This window comes from Drosophila virilis, chromosome X, assembly GCF_030788295.1.
Source record: "Drosophila virilis strain 15010-1051.87 chromosome X, Dvir_AGI_RSII-ME, whole genome shotgun sequence".
Lineage (NCBI taxonomy): Eukaryota > Metazoa > Arthropoda > Insecta > Diptera > Drosophilidae > Drosophila > Drosophila virilis.
The window spans coordinates 10,083,656-10,099,614 of record NC_091543.1 but is presented as its reverse complement, the minus strand read 5'-3'; the positions used below and the strand labels follow the sequence as shown (position 1 = coordinate 10,099,614).

At 49.2% G+C, this 15,959-nt stretch overlaps 4 protein-coding genes across 4 annotated transcripts; 2 read left to right on the top strand and 2 right to left on the bottom strand.

Annotated features, from left to right (window-relative positions):
• Positions 1 to 306: 306 nt before the first annotated feature.
• On the bottom strand, positions 307 to 5,038 carry LOC6633326 (chromosome-associated kinesin KIF4A). Its single transcript, XM_002057124.4, has 7 exons — positions 4,731 to 5,038; positions 3,981 to 4,670; positions 3,762 to 3,913; positions 2,282 to 3,677; positions 1,332 to 2,199; positions 792 to 1,249; positions 307 to 731 (listed from the first exon to the last, which is right to left on the bottom strand). The coding sequence occupies exons 2-7, from the start codon at positions 4,646 to 4,648 to the stop codon at positions 680 to 682; spliced, it is 3,594 nt and encodes a 1,197-aa protein (XP_002057160.3). The 5' UTR covers positions 4,649 to 4,670; positions 4,731 to 5,038; the 3' UTR covers positions 307 to 679.
• A 469-nt stretch (positions 5,039 to 5,507) lies between these two features.
• LOC6633327 (uncharacterized) lies at positions 5,508 to 6,896 on the top strand. Its single transcript, XM_002057125.4, has one exon. The coding sequence runs from the start codon at positions 5,630 to 5,632 to the stop codon at positions 6,758 to 6,760; it is 1,131 nt and encodes a 376-aa protein (XP_002057161.1). The 5' UTR covers positions 5,508 to 5,629; the 3' UTR covers positions 6,761 to 6,896.
• A 331-nt stretch (positions 6,897 to 7,227) lies between these two features.
• Positions 7,228 to 11,667, top strand: Klp3A (kinesin-like protein 3A). Its single transcript, XM_002057126.4, has 7 exons — positions 7,228 to 7,535; positions 7,596 to 8,285; positions 8,353 to 8,504; positions 8,589 to 9,984; positions 10,067 to 10,934; positions 11,017 to 11,474; positions 11,535 to 11,667. The coding sequence occupies exons 2-7, from the start codon at positions 7,618 to 7,620 to the stop codon at positions 11,584 to 11,586; spliced, it is 3,594 nt and encodes a 1,197-aa protein (XP_002057162.3). The 5' UTR covers positions 7,228 to 7,535; positions 7,596 to 7,617; the 3' UTR covers positions 11,587 to 11,667.
• A 240-nt stretch (positions 11,668 to 11,907) lies between these two features.
• Cyp311a1 (Cytochrome P450 311a1) lies at positions 11,908 to 14,437 on the bottom strand. The gene is made up of 4 exons (XM_002057123.4): positions 13,953 to 14,437; positions 13,517 to 13,894; positions 12,997 to 13,322; positions 11,908 to 12,905 (listed from the first exon to the last, which is right to left on the bottom strand). Exons 1-4 carry the CDS (start codon positions 14,101 to 14,103, stop codon positions 12,315 to 12,317), a joined length of 1,446 nt encoding a protein of 481 aa, XP_002057159.2. The 5' UTR covers positions 14,104 to 14,437; the 3' UTR covers positions 11,908 to 12,314.
• Positions 14,438 to 15,959: the final 1,522 nt, after the last annotated feature.

The window sequence follows — 15,959 nt, the reverse complement described above, 5'->3', positions numbered from 1 at the left end:
TACTTTGGGTATAAATGTGGATTCGTTTGTTATTGAAGAAAAAAAGAGTTTGGGCAAAAGTTTGGAAAACAGAAAACAACATGAAAATATTGAGAAACCATTTTCAAAATACAATTTGAATAAAAAGCAATTTAGCTGCAAAACCTAATCAAAATTGTCAGCAATTCGGTTTCAAGTGCGAACCAATAATTCGTCAGTTGGTTCGACTCGTGAACCAGCAGCTAATTCACTTGCAACAACTTAGTTTATTACATAGTTAAATAATTAATAAAATCGAAGAGCGTATATTAAATATAAGCAAAAACATAGATTTTTAGCAATATTTTTAAATTTGCATATAATAAAAACAAACATAAATTGATCGAGTCAGCAGTGCGTGCCATCTCTTTCTTGGATCATAACACGCTCTCTTTCATACCCGTGCACACAGATTGAAAAATACAATTTACTTGAAAATGCACGAATATTTTAAATAAATATAGGATATATGTACGTATCTCATCAGTTCTTGCAATTAAACGTACATGAGCATAGGAAAACAGAACTAACTGAAATTGATAGTGATACACATTAACAACAACTTTCACTTAACACAATATTCAAAATACAAAACATTAACGTAATAATTTAAAAGTTAGAATCTGCCCTGTAGAAAGGGGGATAAGGAGCAGGACTCCGCTTAGAAGAATTTATTTTTAGTTGAGGGCGTATGCAGGAGCAGCTCCGAGTTTCTGTAAGAGAGAAATATCTATATAAAGACATTGTTTGTGAAAATCAATTCTTAGTCAGACCTGGTCAGTCGGGAGTTACGCTTCTCCAGCACAGAGTTCGGACTGGAGAGTGGCCCGGGATTGGTGTGATCTTTCGATTTGATCACATCTGCATCGGCATCCGCATCCTGCTCGACTTCCGTGACGTCGCTGCTCACCGTAACTGTCATATTCTGAGCTGTGCTGGGCGTGGAGTTCTCCTTGTCGGCATTGTTAACTGGATTCTGGCAGTTGCCCCGGCACTTGCAGGAGCTGCTGCAGCCGCTGCTTGTCGAGAAACAGCCGCAACGCTTCGTGTTGCAATTTTTGCGGCATTTACAGCACTTCGCTCCTTTGCGCGTCTCATCCGTTATCGAGCTCATGTCTATGGAGCCCTGCAGGCTGTTGTTGGCGGTGGTATTGTTATTGATGCTAGTGCTGCCGTTGGGATTGTCGCCCTCGCTAGCTGCTTCCAGCGTTGCGGTGTCTGAATGCGACTTCTGTGTGAATAAGGGAAATTGCGAGAATTAGGCGAAGGAGAAATGGGGGACTTATAGACTGCACTCTGGGCATGGCACTTGCCTTGGAACGTTTTTTCAATGGCACCCAGTCGGGATCGCTGTCTGAATCCTCATGTCCGTCGCTTAGCACGCTATCGTTAAGAAAGATAACTGTCTCGTCGGCGGGCTGGGGCTTCTTTGTTGCTTTTTGTTTGGACTTGATGCGATCGAGCTCCTGCTGCAGCGCCTCCTTGGTGCTGAGCAGCTCCTCGACTATTTTCTGGCGCTCCAGATCTTCGGGCTTTTGGGAATCAGCGCCACCCAGCGCATGCGAGCTGCGCAGCAGCACCGCAACCTTCTCCTCGTAACTGCGCTGCTGGCTAGCCATCAGTTGCTCGTGCTCTCTCTCCGCCTGGCGCAGGCGTTTGGTCAGCTCCTCGTGCCGCTGCTGCGCCTCGTTCAGCTGGCTGCGCTGCTCGTCCACCAGCACCTTCTGCTCCATGATGCCCTGCGCCTGTTCGCGCCGCTGCTGCACGAGACTCTTGAGCAGCTGCTTATTAATTGCACGCGACTCGCCTATGCTCTGGACGCTGTCGCATAGCGCAGCCATGCGACTGTCTAGATCGTTGGAGCAGACCTTCTGCTGCAGATCTGCTATTTGGGCATTGCGCATCTCCAGTTCCTCCTCGAGGCTGGCCAGTAGCTGAGCCTGTTCTGCGTCTGGCTGCGGCTCCTGCTGCTGCTGCGCTCTAATTTCCGAGCAGTGGGCATTGATGATGGCACGATCCTCCATTAGCTGTTCCAGACTGTGCTCGGCGTCGATCAGCGAGAGAATCACCTCCAGTTCGCGATCCACCAAAGCATCTAGCTTGGCTGCACCCGGCTGATCCTTGGCATGACGCTGACGTTGCGCCTGCGCCGCTCTCTGCCGTTCCAGTGCATCCTTGAGCCTAAAAACAGAAAAGCAAAAGTTTATTCCTTCTTTCCTTTCTTCGAAATATTGCTCCAGCCTTCAATTTGCAATTCAATTACCGCTTGTTGGTGGCCAGCGCCTCCTCGCACTTGCGCTTGAGCACCAGGCGCTGCTTTGCGTGCAGCGTCTGCTGGCGCGCCATCTCGCTCTGCATCTTGCGATCCTTGCTCTTGAGCTGCGTCAGCTGCTTCTCGCTCATCATTTTCCACTGGCGGAAGCGCTCGGACTCGCCGCGCATGGCGCGTATTAGCTTTACCTTTGACTCCTTCATGGCGCGTATCTCGGTGCTGAGGTTCTGGATCTTTTCGCGCTCTTTTTCGCGCATCTTTAACATATTTGCCTGCTGCACGATCTTCCGACGCATGTCGACAATCTCCTGCTCGAGCACCTGCAGCCGCTTGCGCCGCTCCTCGGCCAGCTTGGCGGATGTGTCCTTTTGCTTGGTGGTACGCAGCTGGTCCATCAGCTCACGTCGCTCCGATTCCAGCTGCTCGATCTTCTGCTCGCACTGTTTGAACTTCTCGTCGATGCCATCATCTTGGAGTTTGCTAAAGTTGCGCGTGACGCGGTCGTGCAGCTCCTGCTTTATGTCCAGCTGGCGATTTATGTTGCGCAGTTCGCCGTTCAGATTCAGCTGCTTCATCGTGTGCTCCTCGGTGCGCGACTGCAGCAGCTCGTGCGTCTCCTCGCTGCCAAAGTTGGAGTCCTCGCTGCTGCTGCCGTTGCTGTTGCCACCGTTGAGGCATTCCTTGCGATGCGCCTGCAGTGCGGTTTCCGTCTGCTGCAGCTCCTCGTCCACGCACGTCACAAGCTGCGTGATTTCGCGCATCTGCTCCTGCCACCTCGTATCCAGTAGCTGCTGTGACTGATCCGGCTCGTGCTGCACACCCTGCTCTTCTGCCTTGGGCATTGCCGTCTCGGTCAGTTTCGACTTCAGCTCGAGCACGTGCGCTTTGAGCTTGTCGTGCGTGACCTCTGCTATGTGGGCACGCATCTCATTCTCGGCCAGATCGATGAGTGCCTGGTGCAGCTCCTGCTGCAGTCTTTGATTCTTCTTTTCAATGCGAGCGTTCGCCTGCTGTAGCTGCTCCAACTGTTCGTTAAGGCGCTGCTCCTTCAGCCCTGAGGAGCCGTTCATACAGGGACCGTCAATGCCAAGGCCATTGCCATCGCCGCCGCCTCCGCCACAGGCTAGCAACTTGACGCGCAAGTTCTGTATGATGTCCTTGAGCATCATTACCTCAGCCGCATGAGCGTCCATATTCACGACGGGCTTGTTCTTGATCTGCAGTGCGCGATCCGCATACCTCAATGTGCTGAGCGTCTCGGCGACGTTATAGTCCGCGGGACTGACACAGGCAATCATAAGGGTAATCGAATTGCCACCCAGCGAGTCCTGCAGCAGGCGCGTCAGCTTGGACTGTCGATAGGGCACATAGCCCGCCGTTTGGCCAGCTGCAAGGCGAGAAATAGATAAGTGTTATAGGATTAGTCAAGTTAGATGCTTGCATCTGATATAAGGCATCCCGCTTTACTTACAGCCCAGCACATTGATGACGTTGCCCAGCGCGAGGAGGCCCTTGTTGATGTTGACGCCTTCCTTGAAACGATCCCCACAAGCGAGCGTCTTTGAGCAGCGCTCAGAGCCCGCCAGATCGACCAGGCTGAACTTGGAAGTCGTCACTGTCTTCCTAAATAATCAAAGCACATTAACAACTTGAAGGGAACTGAGATTAGCCACTCGACTGCTCGACTTACTGGCCAGTCTTTCTGGTGGTGACAACAGTCAATGTGAAGATAGCGTGCGAACGGGACGACGTCTCATTCATAGCTGTGGCGGCGACTGCGCGGCCTGAGGAGCCGCGCATCAGTTGGTCGGTGACATGCTTGGCGTGCTTGACCTCGACCTCGGTGAGTCCCGGCAGGACAATGCGGTTCTTGTCCTCGCGTATGTCTACAGTGCTGTCCTCGCGCTTGTTGGGCGAGAACAGGTCGTAGAACTGCTCTTGATACAGTTCTACAAAGGAGCAGGTGATTTTGAAATGGAACTCCTCCTCCATGGCGGCCGTCTCCTCAAAGATTTCGTGCACTGCACGCGGTATCACGCCCACATTGTCATCCATGACCCCATCGAACGCAGTTCCCATCGTGTAGGTCTTGCCAGAGCCCGTCTGGCCGTAGGCGAGTATCGTCACGTTGTATCCATGGAGCAGCTTCTTCAGCTTGCTCCGCACACACGCCTCGTACACATGCTGCTGCGAATCGCTGCTGTCGAACACGTAGTTGTAGGTGAACGAGTCGCTGCAATTCACGGTCACCTGAGGAATCCCATCCACGGGGCGCTGCACGGCAATGCGGCAGCCGCGCTCCACCTCCGACTTAACCAGCGGGCGCACGCGCAGAGCAACGGCAACAGAGTCTGACATGGTTCGACGTTACAATCGGGCACTACAATTGCAAAACAAATATTATCAGTGCAATTATTGTTGATATTTTTCTGGCGCTCACCTGGATTATCTCTCAATTCGAGTTGTTTTATGTTTTATTTCCACTTGCTCTCGCCGAGATGCTGCGACTTTAATAAACAAACATTCAACACTTAATTGCCACTAATATGCCTAGCTCCAAGTAACCGCACACTTATAATTGAATGCAATTATGCATAAATAAATCAACTGCTGCCGTTCACTGATCGCGTCTAAAACAATTCGAAAAATGGTGGGACAAACGATATTTTTGCGGCAGCGGCGTCGGTGCCAGTGCAATGGTCAGTGTGTACACACTCGCATAAAATAAATGTGTGCACCCAATGACGATCACTTCTATCGATAGTTCTGGTTCATCGCTTAATTCAAATGCAACGGAATGTGTCAACTTAAAAAACGTCAACAAAAACGTTTGAGAGTTTTATAAAATATCAATGCATTTTTCAAAATGAACTAATTCAGGTCACTGTGTTTTTACTGACTATGATTCAATATAAATTGATTGTGTATAATAAAGTTTACAATCAATTGACCAGCTCTGTAGCCCTTTTATTTTCATATTATCATTCAGTGATATCCTTTGTTGAAAGTCTTTGCACATATATTTTTAGTCAAACATGGGTTTGAATCCATTTGAGCACCATTTTCCAGGTCGATGAAATTTGTCCATGAACTTTCACAAAGATCTTAGAAATTAGCTTGCAGCTCGGGTGTGGACCTACATCGCAATTAGCTTCGGCTTGAGCTCTGATCAATCAGTCAATCAGTCAGTCAGTCAGTCGGTCAGTCAATTAGTCAGTCGAGGCAAACTGTTACACACAAATAGATCTCATTTTCCAGTTGAATTTTGTTCAGATTTGTTGTTTACATTTGATTCGTTTGTACATTGCGTCTTTTATATTTTGCATTTCGGCTTTCGTCATGTGGATGAAACGTTCCGCGGCAATGGGCCAGGTCACACAGCGCAACTTTCTGCGCGAGAACAAGCTCCTGGTACGTCAGACGCCGATGATGACGCTGCGGCGACTCGATAGGGACCGGCACCGGGACCAGGAACGGGAGCGGGAACGGGAACGGGAACAGTGGCACTGGCCGCCGGCAAGCTATGAACTGCCGACAGCTGCATCGCTGGCGCATCGATCGGGCACGCTGCCGCTGGTCGAGACGCAGCGGCGCCTGATCCATGGCGGACGCCAGGGCCGAGCTTTTTACGGTGTCGGGCAACGATCGGAGAAGCAAATACAAACGGAGGATATTAGCGATGAGCAGTTCCTGAACGCAGCGCTGCTCAAGTGCACGGAGCAGGCACATGGACAGGGTGCGTCACGATCCATGCGCGGCTGCAGCGAGGGAGACGAGCTGCCCGTGCCGAGCCCCGTGGCCTGTGACCAAACTAATGCCAGCTGCCTGCGACGCACTGCATCCAATTTCGAGCTGGGCACAGTGCCCGCGCAACGCGGCAACCAGTCCATGAAGCACCTCCAACATAGACCGCTCAGCGGCGTGGTGGACACTGTGCCCGCTCAATTGGAACAGCTGCATCAATTGGATCACTTGGAGCATGTTGAGGATCAGCCAGCCGATGGGGGCGATAGCCTATCGAATGATGCACGGCCTTCCGCGCCGCCTGTGTTGCAGCTGGCCATACCGGACATAACGGACGTGGAGCCGGAGCCGCAGCTCGATCAGTCTTTGAGTGCACGGACCAATGTCTCCTGCCACTCGCAGACTGAGCCAACCCCAGCCAGCGAAGCGCTGCAGCCGATCAAGCCAGACCAGAACGTGCGCAAGCTGGGATCAGGCCAGGAGCAGGTACTGTTAACGGAGGCACAGCGAATCGCACTGCTGGAAGCGGCGCAGGCGCGCCACCGGGAGCTCATCTGGGAATACAATCGGCTGCCCATTTCGATGGGTACGCTGCGTGTGCGGAATCTCAAAATACAGCTGGAGCAGCAGCTGGACCTCATCGACAGCGACCTGACCATGCTGAACCTGCCACAGGTGTATATCAGGCGCGACCAGCTACAGCAAATCTCTAGTATCTCGTGTTAATGCCTAATAATTGTTGTTTCCTCGAGCAATCATGGTTTGATTTTAAATCGATTGGCCGATCGGCTGCTCCGTGCAAAATCAAAGCATGATGTAAGAGGTCGATTACATATTTGCAATATATATATAGATATATGTATGAATTTTTCTTTTTTTTTTTTTCTTAATTTAATTACTGATTGACAAAACGAATGTCAACATCACATTTAACACTTGCCTTATATTATTGAAAGTAAAAAGCCCAAACAGAATATACAAATTTCTTATAGCTTAGATCACATTTTACTTTTATTATTTGCTTTTGGGCATTAAATAGTAATCAGTAAAAACACAGTGACCTGAATTAGTTCATTTTGAAAAATGCATTGATATTTTATAAAACTCTCAAACGTTTTTGTTGACGTTTTTTAAGTTGACACATTCCGTTGCATTTGAATTAAGCGATGAACCAGAACTATCGATAGAAGTGATCGTCATTGGGTGCACACATTTATTTTATGCGAGTGTGTACACACTGACCATTGCACTGGCACCGACGCCGCTGCCGCAAAAATATCGTTTGTCCCACCATTTTTCGAATTGTTTTAGACGCGATCAGTGAACGGCAGCAGTTGATTTATTTATGCATAATTGCATTCAATTATAAGTGTGCGGTTACTTGGAGCTAGGCATATTAGTGGCAATTAAGTGTTGAATGTTTGTTTATTAAAGTCGCAGCATCTCGGCGAGAGCAAGTGGAAATAAAACATAAAACAACTCGAATTGAGAGATAATCCAGGTGAGCGCCAGAAAAATATCAACAATAATTGCACTGATAATATTTGTTTTGCAATTGTAGTGCCCGATTGTAACGTCGAACCATGTCAGACTCTGTTGCCGTTGCTCTGCGCGTGCGCCCGCTGGTTAAGTCGGAGGTGGAGCGCGGCTGCCGCATTGCCGTGCAGCGCCCCGTGGATGGGATTCCTCAGGTGACCGTGAATTGCAGCGACTCGTTCACCTACAACTACGTGTTCGACAGCAGCGATTCGCAGCAGCATGTGTACGAGGCGTGTGTGCGGAGCAAGCTGAAGAAGCTGCTCCATGGATACAACGTGACGATACTCGCCTACGGCCAGACGGGCTCTGGCAAGACCTACACGATGGGAACTGCGTTCGATGGGGTCATGGATGACAATGTGGGCGTGATACCGCGTGCAGTGCACGAAATCTTTGAGGAGACGGCCGCCATGGAGGAGGAGTTCCATTTCAAAATCACCTGCTCCTTTGTAGAACTGTATCAAGAGCAGTTCTACGACCTGTTCTCGCCCAACAAGCGCGAGGACAGCACTGTAGACATACGCGAGGACAAGAACCGCATTGTCCTGCCGGGACTCACCGAGGTCGAGGTCAAGCACGCCAAGCATGTCACCGACCAACTGATGCGCGGCTCCTCAGGCCGCGCAGTCGCCGCCACAGCTATGAATGAGACGTCGTCCCGTTCGCACGCTATCTTCACATTGACTGTTGTCACCACCAGAAAGACTGGCCAGTAAGTCGAGCAGTCGAGTGGCTAATCTCAGTTCCCTTCAAGTTGTTAATGTGCTTTGATTATTTAGGAAGACAGTGACGACTTCCAAGTTCAGCCTGGTCGATCTGGCGGGCTCTGAGCGCTGCTCAAAGACGCTCGCTTGTGGGGATCGTTTCAAGGAAGGCGTCAACATCAACAAGGGCCTCCTCGCGCTGGGCAACGTCATCAATGTGCTGGGCTGTAAGTAAAGCGGGATGCCTTATATCAGATGCAAGCATCTAACTTGACTAATCCTATAACACTTATCTATTTCTCGCCTTGCAGCTGGCCAAACGGCGGGCTATGTGCCCTATCGACAGTCCAAGCTGACGCGCCTGCTGCAGGACTCGCTGGGTGGCAATTCGATTACCCTTATGATTGCCTGTGTCAGTCCCGCGGACTATAACGTCGCCGAGACGCTCAGCACATTGAGGTATGCGGATCGCGCACTGCAGATCAAGAACAAGCCCGTCGTGAATATGGACGCGCATGCGGCTGAGGTAATGATGCTCAAGGACATCATACAGAACTTGCGCGTCAAGTTGCTAGCCTGTGGCGGAGGCGGCGGCGATGGCAATGGCCTTGGCATTGACGGTCCCTGTATGAACGGCTCCTCAGGGCTGAAGGAGCAGCGCCTTAACGAACAGTTGGAGCAGCTACAGCAGGCGAACGCTCGCATTGAAAAGAAGAATCAAAGACTGCAGCAGGAGCTGCACCAGGCACTCATCGATCTGGCCGAGAATGAGATGCGTGCCCACATAGCAGAGGTCACGCACGACAAGCTCAAAGCGCACGTGCTCGAGCTGAAGTCGAAACTGACCGAGACGGCAATGCCCAAGGCAGAAGAGCAGGGTGTGCAGCACGAGCCGGATCAGTCACAGCAGCTACTGGATACGAGGTGGCAGGAGCAGATGCGCGAAATCACGCAGCTTGTGACGTGCGTGGACGAGGAGCTGCAGCAGACGGAAACCGCTTTGCAGGCGCATCGCAAGGAATGCCTCAACGGTGGCAACAGCAACGGCAGCAGCAGCGAGGACTCCAACTTTGGCAGCGAGGAGACGCACGAGCTGCTGCAGTCGCGCACCGAGGAGCACACGATGAAGCAGCTGAATCTGAACGGCGAACTGCGCAACATAAATCGCCAGCTGGACATAAAGCAGGAGCTGCACGACCGCGTCACGCGCAACTTTAGCAAACTCCAAGATGATGGCATCGACGAGAAGTTCAAACAGTGCGAGCAGAAGATCGAGCAGCTGGAATCGGAGCGACGTGAGCTGATGGACCAGCTGCGTACCACCAAGCAAAAGGACACATCCGCCAAGCTGGCCGAGGAGCGGCGCAAGCGGCTGCAGGTGCTCGAGCAGGAGATTGTCGACATGCGTCGGAAGATCGTGCAGCAGGCAAATATGTTAAAGATGCGCGAAAAAGAGCGTGAAAAGATCCAGAACCTCAGCACCGAGATACGCGCCATGAAGGAGTCAAAGGTAAAGCTAATACGCGCCATGCGCGGCGAGTCCGAGCGCTTCCGCCAGTGGAAAATGATGAGCGAGAAGCAGCTGACGCAGCTCAAGAGCAAGGATCGCAAGATGCAGAGCGAGATGGCGCGCCAGCAGACGCTGCACGCAAAGCAGCGCCTGGTGCTCAAGCGCAAGTGCGAGGAGGCGCTGGCCACCAACAAGCGGTAATTGAATTGCAAATTGAAGGCTGGAGCAATATTTCGAAGAAAGGAAAGAAGGAATAAACTTTTGCTTTTCTGTTTTTAGGCTCAAGGATGCACTGGAACGGCAGAGAGCGGCGCAGGCGCAACGTCAGCGTCATGCCAAGGATCAGCCGGGTGCAGCCAAGCTAGATGCTTTGGTGGATCGCGAACTGGAGGTGATTCTCTCGCTGATCGACGCCGAGCACAGTCTGGAACAGCTAATGGAGGATCGTGCCATCATCAATGCCCACTGCTCGGAAATTAGAGCGCAGCAGCAGCAGGAGCCGCAGCCAGACGCAGAACAGGCTCAGCTACTGGCCAGCCTCGAGGAGGAACTGGAGATGCGCAATGCCCAAATAGCAGATCTGCAGCAGAAGGTCTGCTCCAACGATCTAGACAGTCGCATGGCTGCGCTATGCGACAGCGTCCAGAGCATAGGCGAGTCGCGTGCAATTAATAAGCAGCTGCTCAAGAGTCTCGTGCAGCAGCGGCGCGAACAGGCGCAGGGCATCATGGAGCAGAAGGTGCTGGTGGACGAGCAGCGCAGCCAGCTGAACGAGGCGCAGCAGCGGCACGAGGAGCTGACCAAACGCCTGCGCCAGGCGGAGAGAGAGCACGAGCAACTGATGGCTAGCCAGCAGCGCAGTTACGAGGAGAAGGTTGCGGTGCTGCTGCGCAGCTCGCATGCGCTGGGTGGCGCTGATTCCCAAAAGCCCGAAGATCTGGAGCGCCAGAAAATAGTCGAGGAGCTGCTCAGCACCAAGGAGGCGCTGCAGCAGGAGCTCGATCGCATCAAGTCCAAACAAAAAGCAACAAAGAAGCCCCAGCCCGCCGACGAGACAGTCATCTTTCTTAACGATAGCGTGCTAAGCGACGGACATGAGGATTCAGACAGCGATCCCGACTGGGTGCCATTGAAAAAACGTTCCAAGGCAAGTGCCATGCCCAGAGTGCAGTCTATAAGTCCCCCATTTCTCCTTCGCCTAATTCTCGCAATTTCCCTTATTCACACAGAAGTCGCATTCAGACACCGCAACGCTGGAAGCAGCTAGCGAGGGCGACAATCCCAACGGCAGCACTAGCATCAATAACAATACCACCGCCAACAACAGCCTGCAGGGCTCCATAGACATGAGCTCGATAACGGATGAGACACGCAAAGGAGCGAAGTGCTGTAAATGCCGCAAAAATTGCAACACGAAGCGTTGCGGCTGTTTCTCGACAAGCAGCGGCTGCAGCAGCTCCTGCAAGTGCCGGGGCAACTGCCAGAATCCAGTTAACAATGCCGACAAGGAGAACTCCACGCCCAGCACAGCTCAGAATATGACAGTTACGGTGAGCAGCGACGTCACGGAAGTCGAGCAGGATGCGGATGCCGATGCAGATGTGATCAAATCGAAAGATCACACCAATCCCGGGCCACTCTCCAGTCCGAACTCTGTGCTGGAGAAGCGTAACTCCCGACTGACCAGGTCTGACTAAGAATTGATTTTCACAAACAATGTCTTTATATAGATATTTCTCTCTTACAGAAACTCGGAGCTGCTCCTGCATACGCCTTCAACTAAACAGAAGTTCTTTTGAGCGCGATACTAGATATTGCATTGTGTTGATCTTTTGCTCCATGTTACTTTTTTATCGCAAGAATATGGTTTTCATATGGTTTTTTAAGCAAACTTTCTATTAATATTAGCATAAGCAGTTAGAAAAATAAACATTGTCAAATCAAATCGCATTTTCTAAGCTGGCACGAAAGAGAAGGCGTCATAGTGCAAGAAAGGGATGGCAAGCACACGGTGCGATCGGGATGGTCCATCGAAAATGGCTGATCCGACATGATCCTGCATGATCCTATCATATCCATAAATCGAACTCTTAAAACAACTTTAACTAAATAAAGCTCTGTTGTATTCTTACATTTGTTATTTATATTTGTTTAGTATTGAACTGTTTCCGGTCACGTAGCAAACTCTACCATGTACATCGATATACGGTTCTTTGCTCGCGGGCCTTATAATTAAAATAAATTACCCGGCCTTGTGCGGTTTAATTTAATTGAATTGAATATTATTAAAAAATGAAAACCTTTGTCAAAAATACAACATCAGACGTTTCATTTTGTAGGATTTTCAACAGTAGATCGATAAATAAATATCGTTGACCATGTTGACGAATGGTTCCATAGAAGCTACGGAATTTATAAAAAAAACACAATTTTCCATTATGTTGAATTAAAGGTGAGCGGAAGCATTTTCAGTTTTCGTATTGGATACAGGTAGTGGGTAACTCGTAGTCGGGCACTTTTCACTGAATCACTTGGACTCGATGCGTGGCAAAAACCGGATGTGTATGCCATCGCGGGAACGCAGCACCATTTGGGCCTGCAGGACCAGTGGCGCCAACGGCTCGGCTAGCTCCAAGCGGAAACGCTGGACAACGCGAACGGTGAGCAGCTTCATCAGCAGCAGCGAGTACCTGCGTCCAATGCAGACATGCGGTCCACCCGAATACGGTATATAGCTGTAAGCAGACGCCGTCGCCTCCGACTCCGTTGGCGCTTGCAGCCAGCGCTCTGGCCGAAACTCGTAGGGCTCCGGAAAGTAGCGTGCATCATGGGCCAGCCCATACATATTGATCCAGAGCGTGACGCCGGCGCAGTAGCGACGCCCTCCAATTGTTGTCGCCTTGGTGGTCTGGCGGCCCGTGCTAGGCACTATGGTGTACATGCGCAGCACCTCCTTGAGCACCGCATCCAGATAGCATAGCTTGTTGAGCGCATCCAGATCCGCAGCGCCACCGGGCGGCAGCTGAGACAGTTCCGCATGCAGACGCTCCTGTGCCGACGGCTGCTTGGCTAGCGCGTACAGCACAAAGCCCATGGCTGCCGTGGTGGTATCCACGCCCTGTCGAGATTCCAGAGAGAAAGAGAGAGAGAGAGGGAGAGTGGGAGAGCGAACTGTAGGCGCCACTTGAGCGTGACCAGCATGTACTCACCGCAAAGACAAACGTGTTGACCTCGTCGCGTATCTGGCGACGACTCAGCCCCGCCAGCAACATGGCATCTAGCAGGATGCGTGGCCCGTCCTGCGGCTCCACCAGCTGCCTCTCGCGCTGCTCTATGACCCGCTCCATGAGCTCGTGTATCAGCTGCAGCTGGACGCACAACTCGCGCCACAGACGCGTGCGCCTGAACACAAAGTCGGAGGAGAGCAGAGGATTGATCATTCTCTTGAACAGCAGCTCGCCGCTGCGATGAAAGGCCGCCACAATGGGCGAGTGCTCCACCAGCTGAGTATCTAGTCGATGTCCCATTGAAGTGTCTTAAAAAAAAAGGAAACAAATTAAGTATGCTGCAGTGGGGAGTGTTGACTAGGCGATACCCTGTGCCCAGGCGACATTGTCGAAAAGTGAACTATATTTACGATCTGCATATAGCTTGGATCACCTTCATATCGAATGTCTCTCTTGGGCACAGGGCATCGCACATTGGCTATATTTAAAGTAAAACTCTCACCGACAATGGCATCCAGCAGGCAGGCAAACAAATGATCCGTCACCTCGATGGCAGCGCCGCCTGTCCGCTGCAGTCTCTCGAGCAGGCGATCCGCATGCGTCGCCACCTTTGGCGCAAAGCTGCGTAGCAGCTGTGGCTGAAACGCCGGCGTTAGGAGTCGCCGCTGTGCGGCCCAATCGGCACCATGGCTGATCAGCAGGCCGTTGCCAATGAGCGGCGAGAGCTGTTGGAATGTGGCCGCCTTGCGTAGTGTGGGATCGTGCAGCGCCTGGCGCGTCTCCTCGGGACTGTGCAGGAAGACCCACAGCTGGGGGCCCACCCAGAGGCGGTAGGTGGCGCCAAAGCGTTCGCGCAGCTCTGTAAACACCAGAAAGATGTCTGCGACAACAGAAGCTGCTGGGATTCGGATGGCAACTGTCAGCTGCTCAAAACTCACACTCTGGCTTCAGCTTGCCAATCATTTGGGCATTGCCCAAGCCGGGCAGGGCCCACGGACCGGGCAGGCTGCTGCCCAGCTGCAGCAGCTGTCGCATGCGCCACAGCAACAGGCACAGTCCCAGGGCGAGCAGCAACGACAAAAGCGCCATCTGTGCGTAACAAGCATTGAAATCCAATTGATTAGCTGTCCGCTCAATTGGGTTTCCAATTGGATTCGATGGGCACAATCAGTTGCTGATTGCTGCTAATCAGAATGTCCGCGCACTGCATGCTAATCCAATTGGCTTACGGTTGCAGTTCAATGCACGATTTAACAGCGCTGTAATTGCGCTCCAATTGCGGTTAAAAGGCACTGCTTGGCCATAAATTGATATTTTTTATATGCTTCACATAAGTTTGGCGTCTAGTATCTAATCTGGCGTTAGCCAGACGACAATTAACTTGGCCTTGGTCAACTGCAATCTACTGCTGCTGTGCAGTGGAAAGAAACTCTAGAAGTCGTCACCAAAGTGCTTCGCAAATGTTATCATGTTATGTTAATCTTATTAGATTTGCAGCTAAGTGTTGAATGTTAAAAATTGGGCCAGTGTTGCCACCGTGCAAAAGATTGGATGTTTTTTAACTGCTTGTTAACTAACATGAACTTTGTCAGTAGGTTAAAGAACAACTCGAGAATTAATTAATATGCTATATTTTATGGAATTGAACTTTAACATATTGTATGTAATATTTTTTATTCAATAATATTTGTATGTATTTATGTATGTATGTATATATATTCTGAAATTTTCATTTCTTTTCTAATATGCAGACACAAAAATTTGTAATAATTATTGTTATCCTTTGGTTTTTTTTTATTTTTTTTTTTTGTTTTGTTTAAATATTTTTCTTCATTTTTGTTTTTAACAGCTATGCTCGTAATGTTTTTGTGGCTTCGTTTTATTGTTGAGAATTGTTACATTTGCCTTTAGCAATTTTTTTTTTTAACACATAGTTGCTTTAACATTTACAACGATTATAATTTGCGTTTCTATTTGATTTGATTCATCGTTACGTTCATATATACTATATACGTTTTCTTTAAAGCTACAATAACTCGTTTATTCATTTCTTAAATATTTTTTTTCACTTGTTTTTTCTTTTCTTTTGTGGGTTAGTTTACGTCGTTTACCTTTGGTTGGTTTTGTGTTATTCTATTTGTTTTATTTGATTTTCTTTTTGTTCTTCGATTTTAACAATATCTCGATAGTTATACAAAAGTTAAATATTTCTATATATATATATATGAAGGGTTTTTTCGTATTCGCATATTTGATAAGAGCTATTTGCAAAAGTAATTGAATTGTAATTAAATATTCCGTTGTATATTTTTAGCATGTGCGTTTCAATATTAAATCTTTATCGATATATTTCGATAAGCCAATAATTCGATTAGTTCTTTTTTATTTTTTTGTTTTTTCGTTTTACCTACGGATTATAAAGACTAAACGGCATAGACTCGTCGAGCTTATGCCGAATTTGACTGCCCGATCGATTTTCGATTACAAGTGTTATCGATAATTGAGAATCAAGTTCCCGATAACACGTATCTATTAAATTTCACTTGCATTTAAATATTTGTGCGCTAAGAAAAAGTGTGAAATTGCACAGATACGGAATTCGGGAACATGTCTCAAAAACAATTTTGCTTAAAAAATGGCTTTAGAATAAATATTTGCCTTTACTATGTGATCTAAGAGGTCATTAAATAGTTTTCTTTCTTCTTCCTATTTTCGCCAACTTTCAAGTATTTTAAATATAAATACAATTGTAACTTTCTAATTAGTTAGATAATAAAGCGTTTTCCTTACTTGGTGTTTGGATTGCTATGGTAGTTGTTGTTGTTGTTGTTGTTGTTGTTTTATCTCTTGCTGTTGTTGTTTGTTGTTGTTGTTTTAGTTGAAACTCCTTTCGAACTGTCGCATCATCGTTGCTTAAGTAAATATATATATATATATACATATAT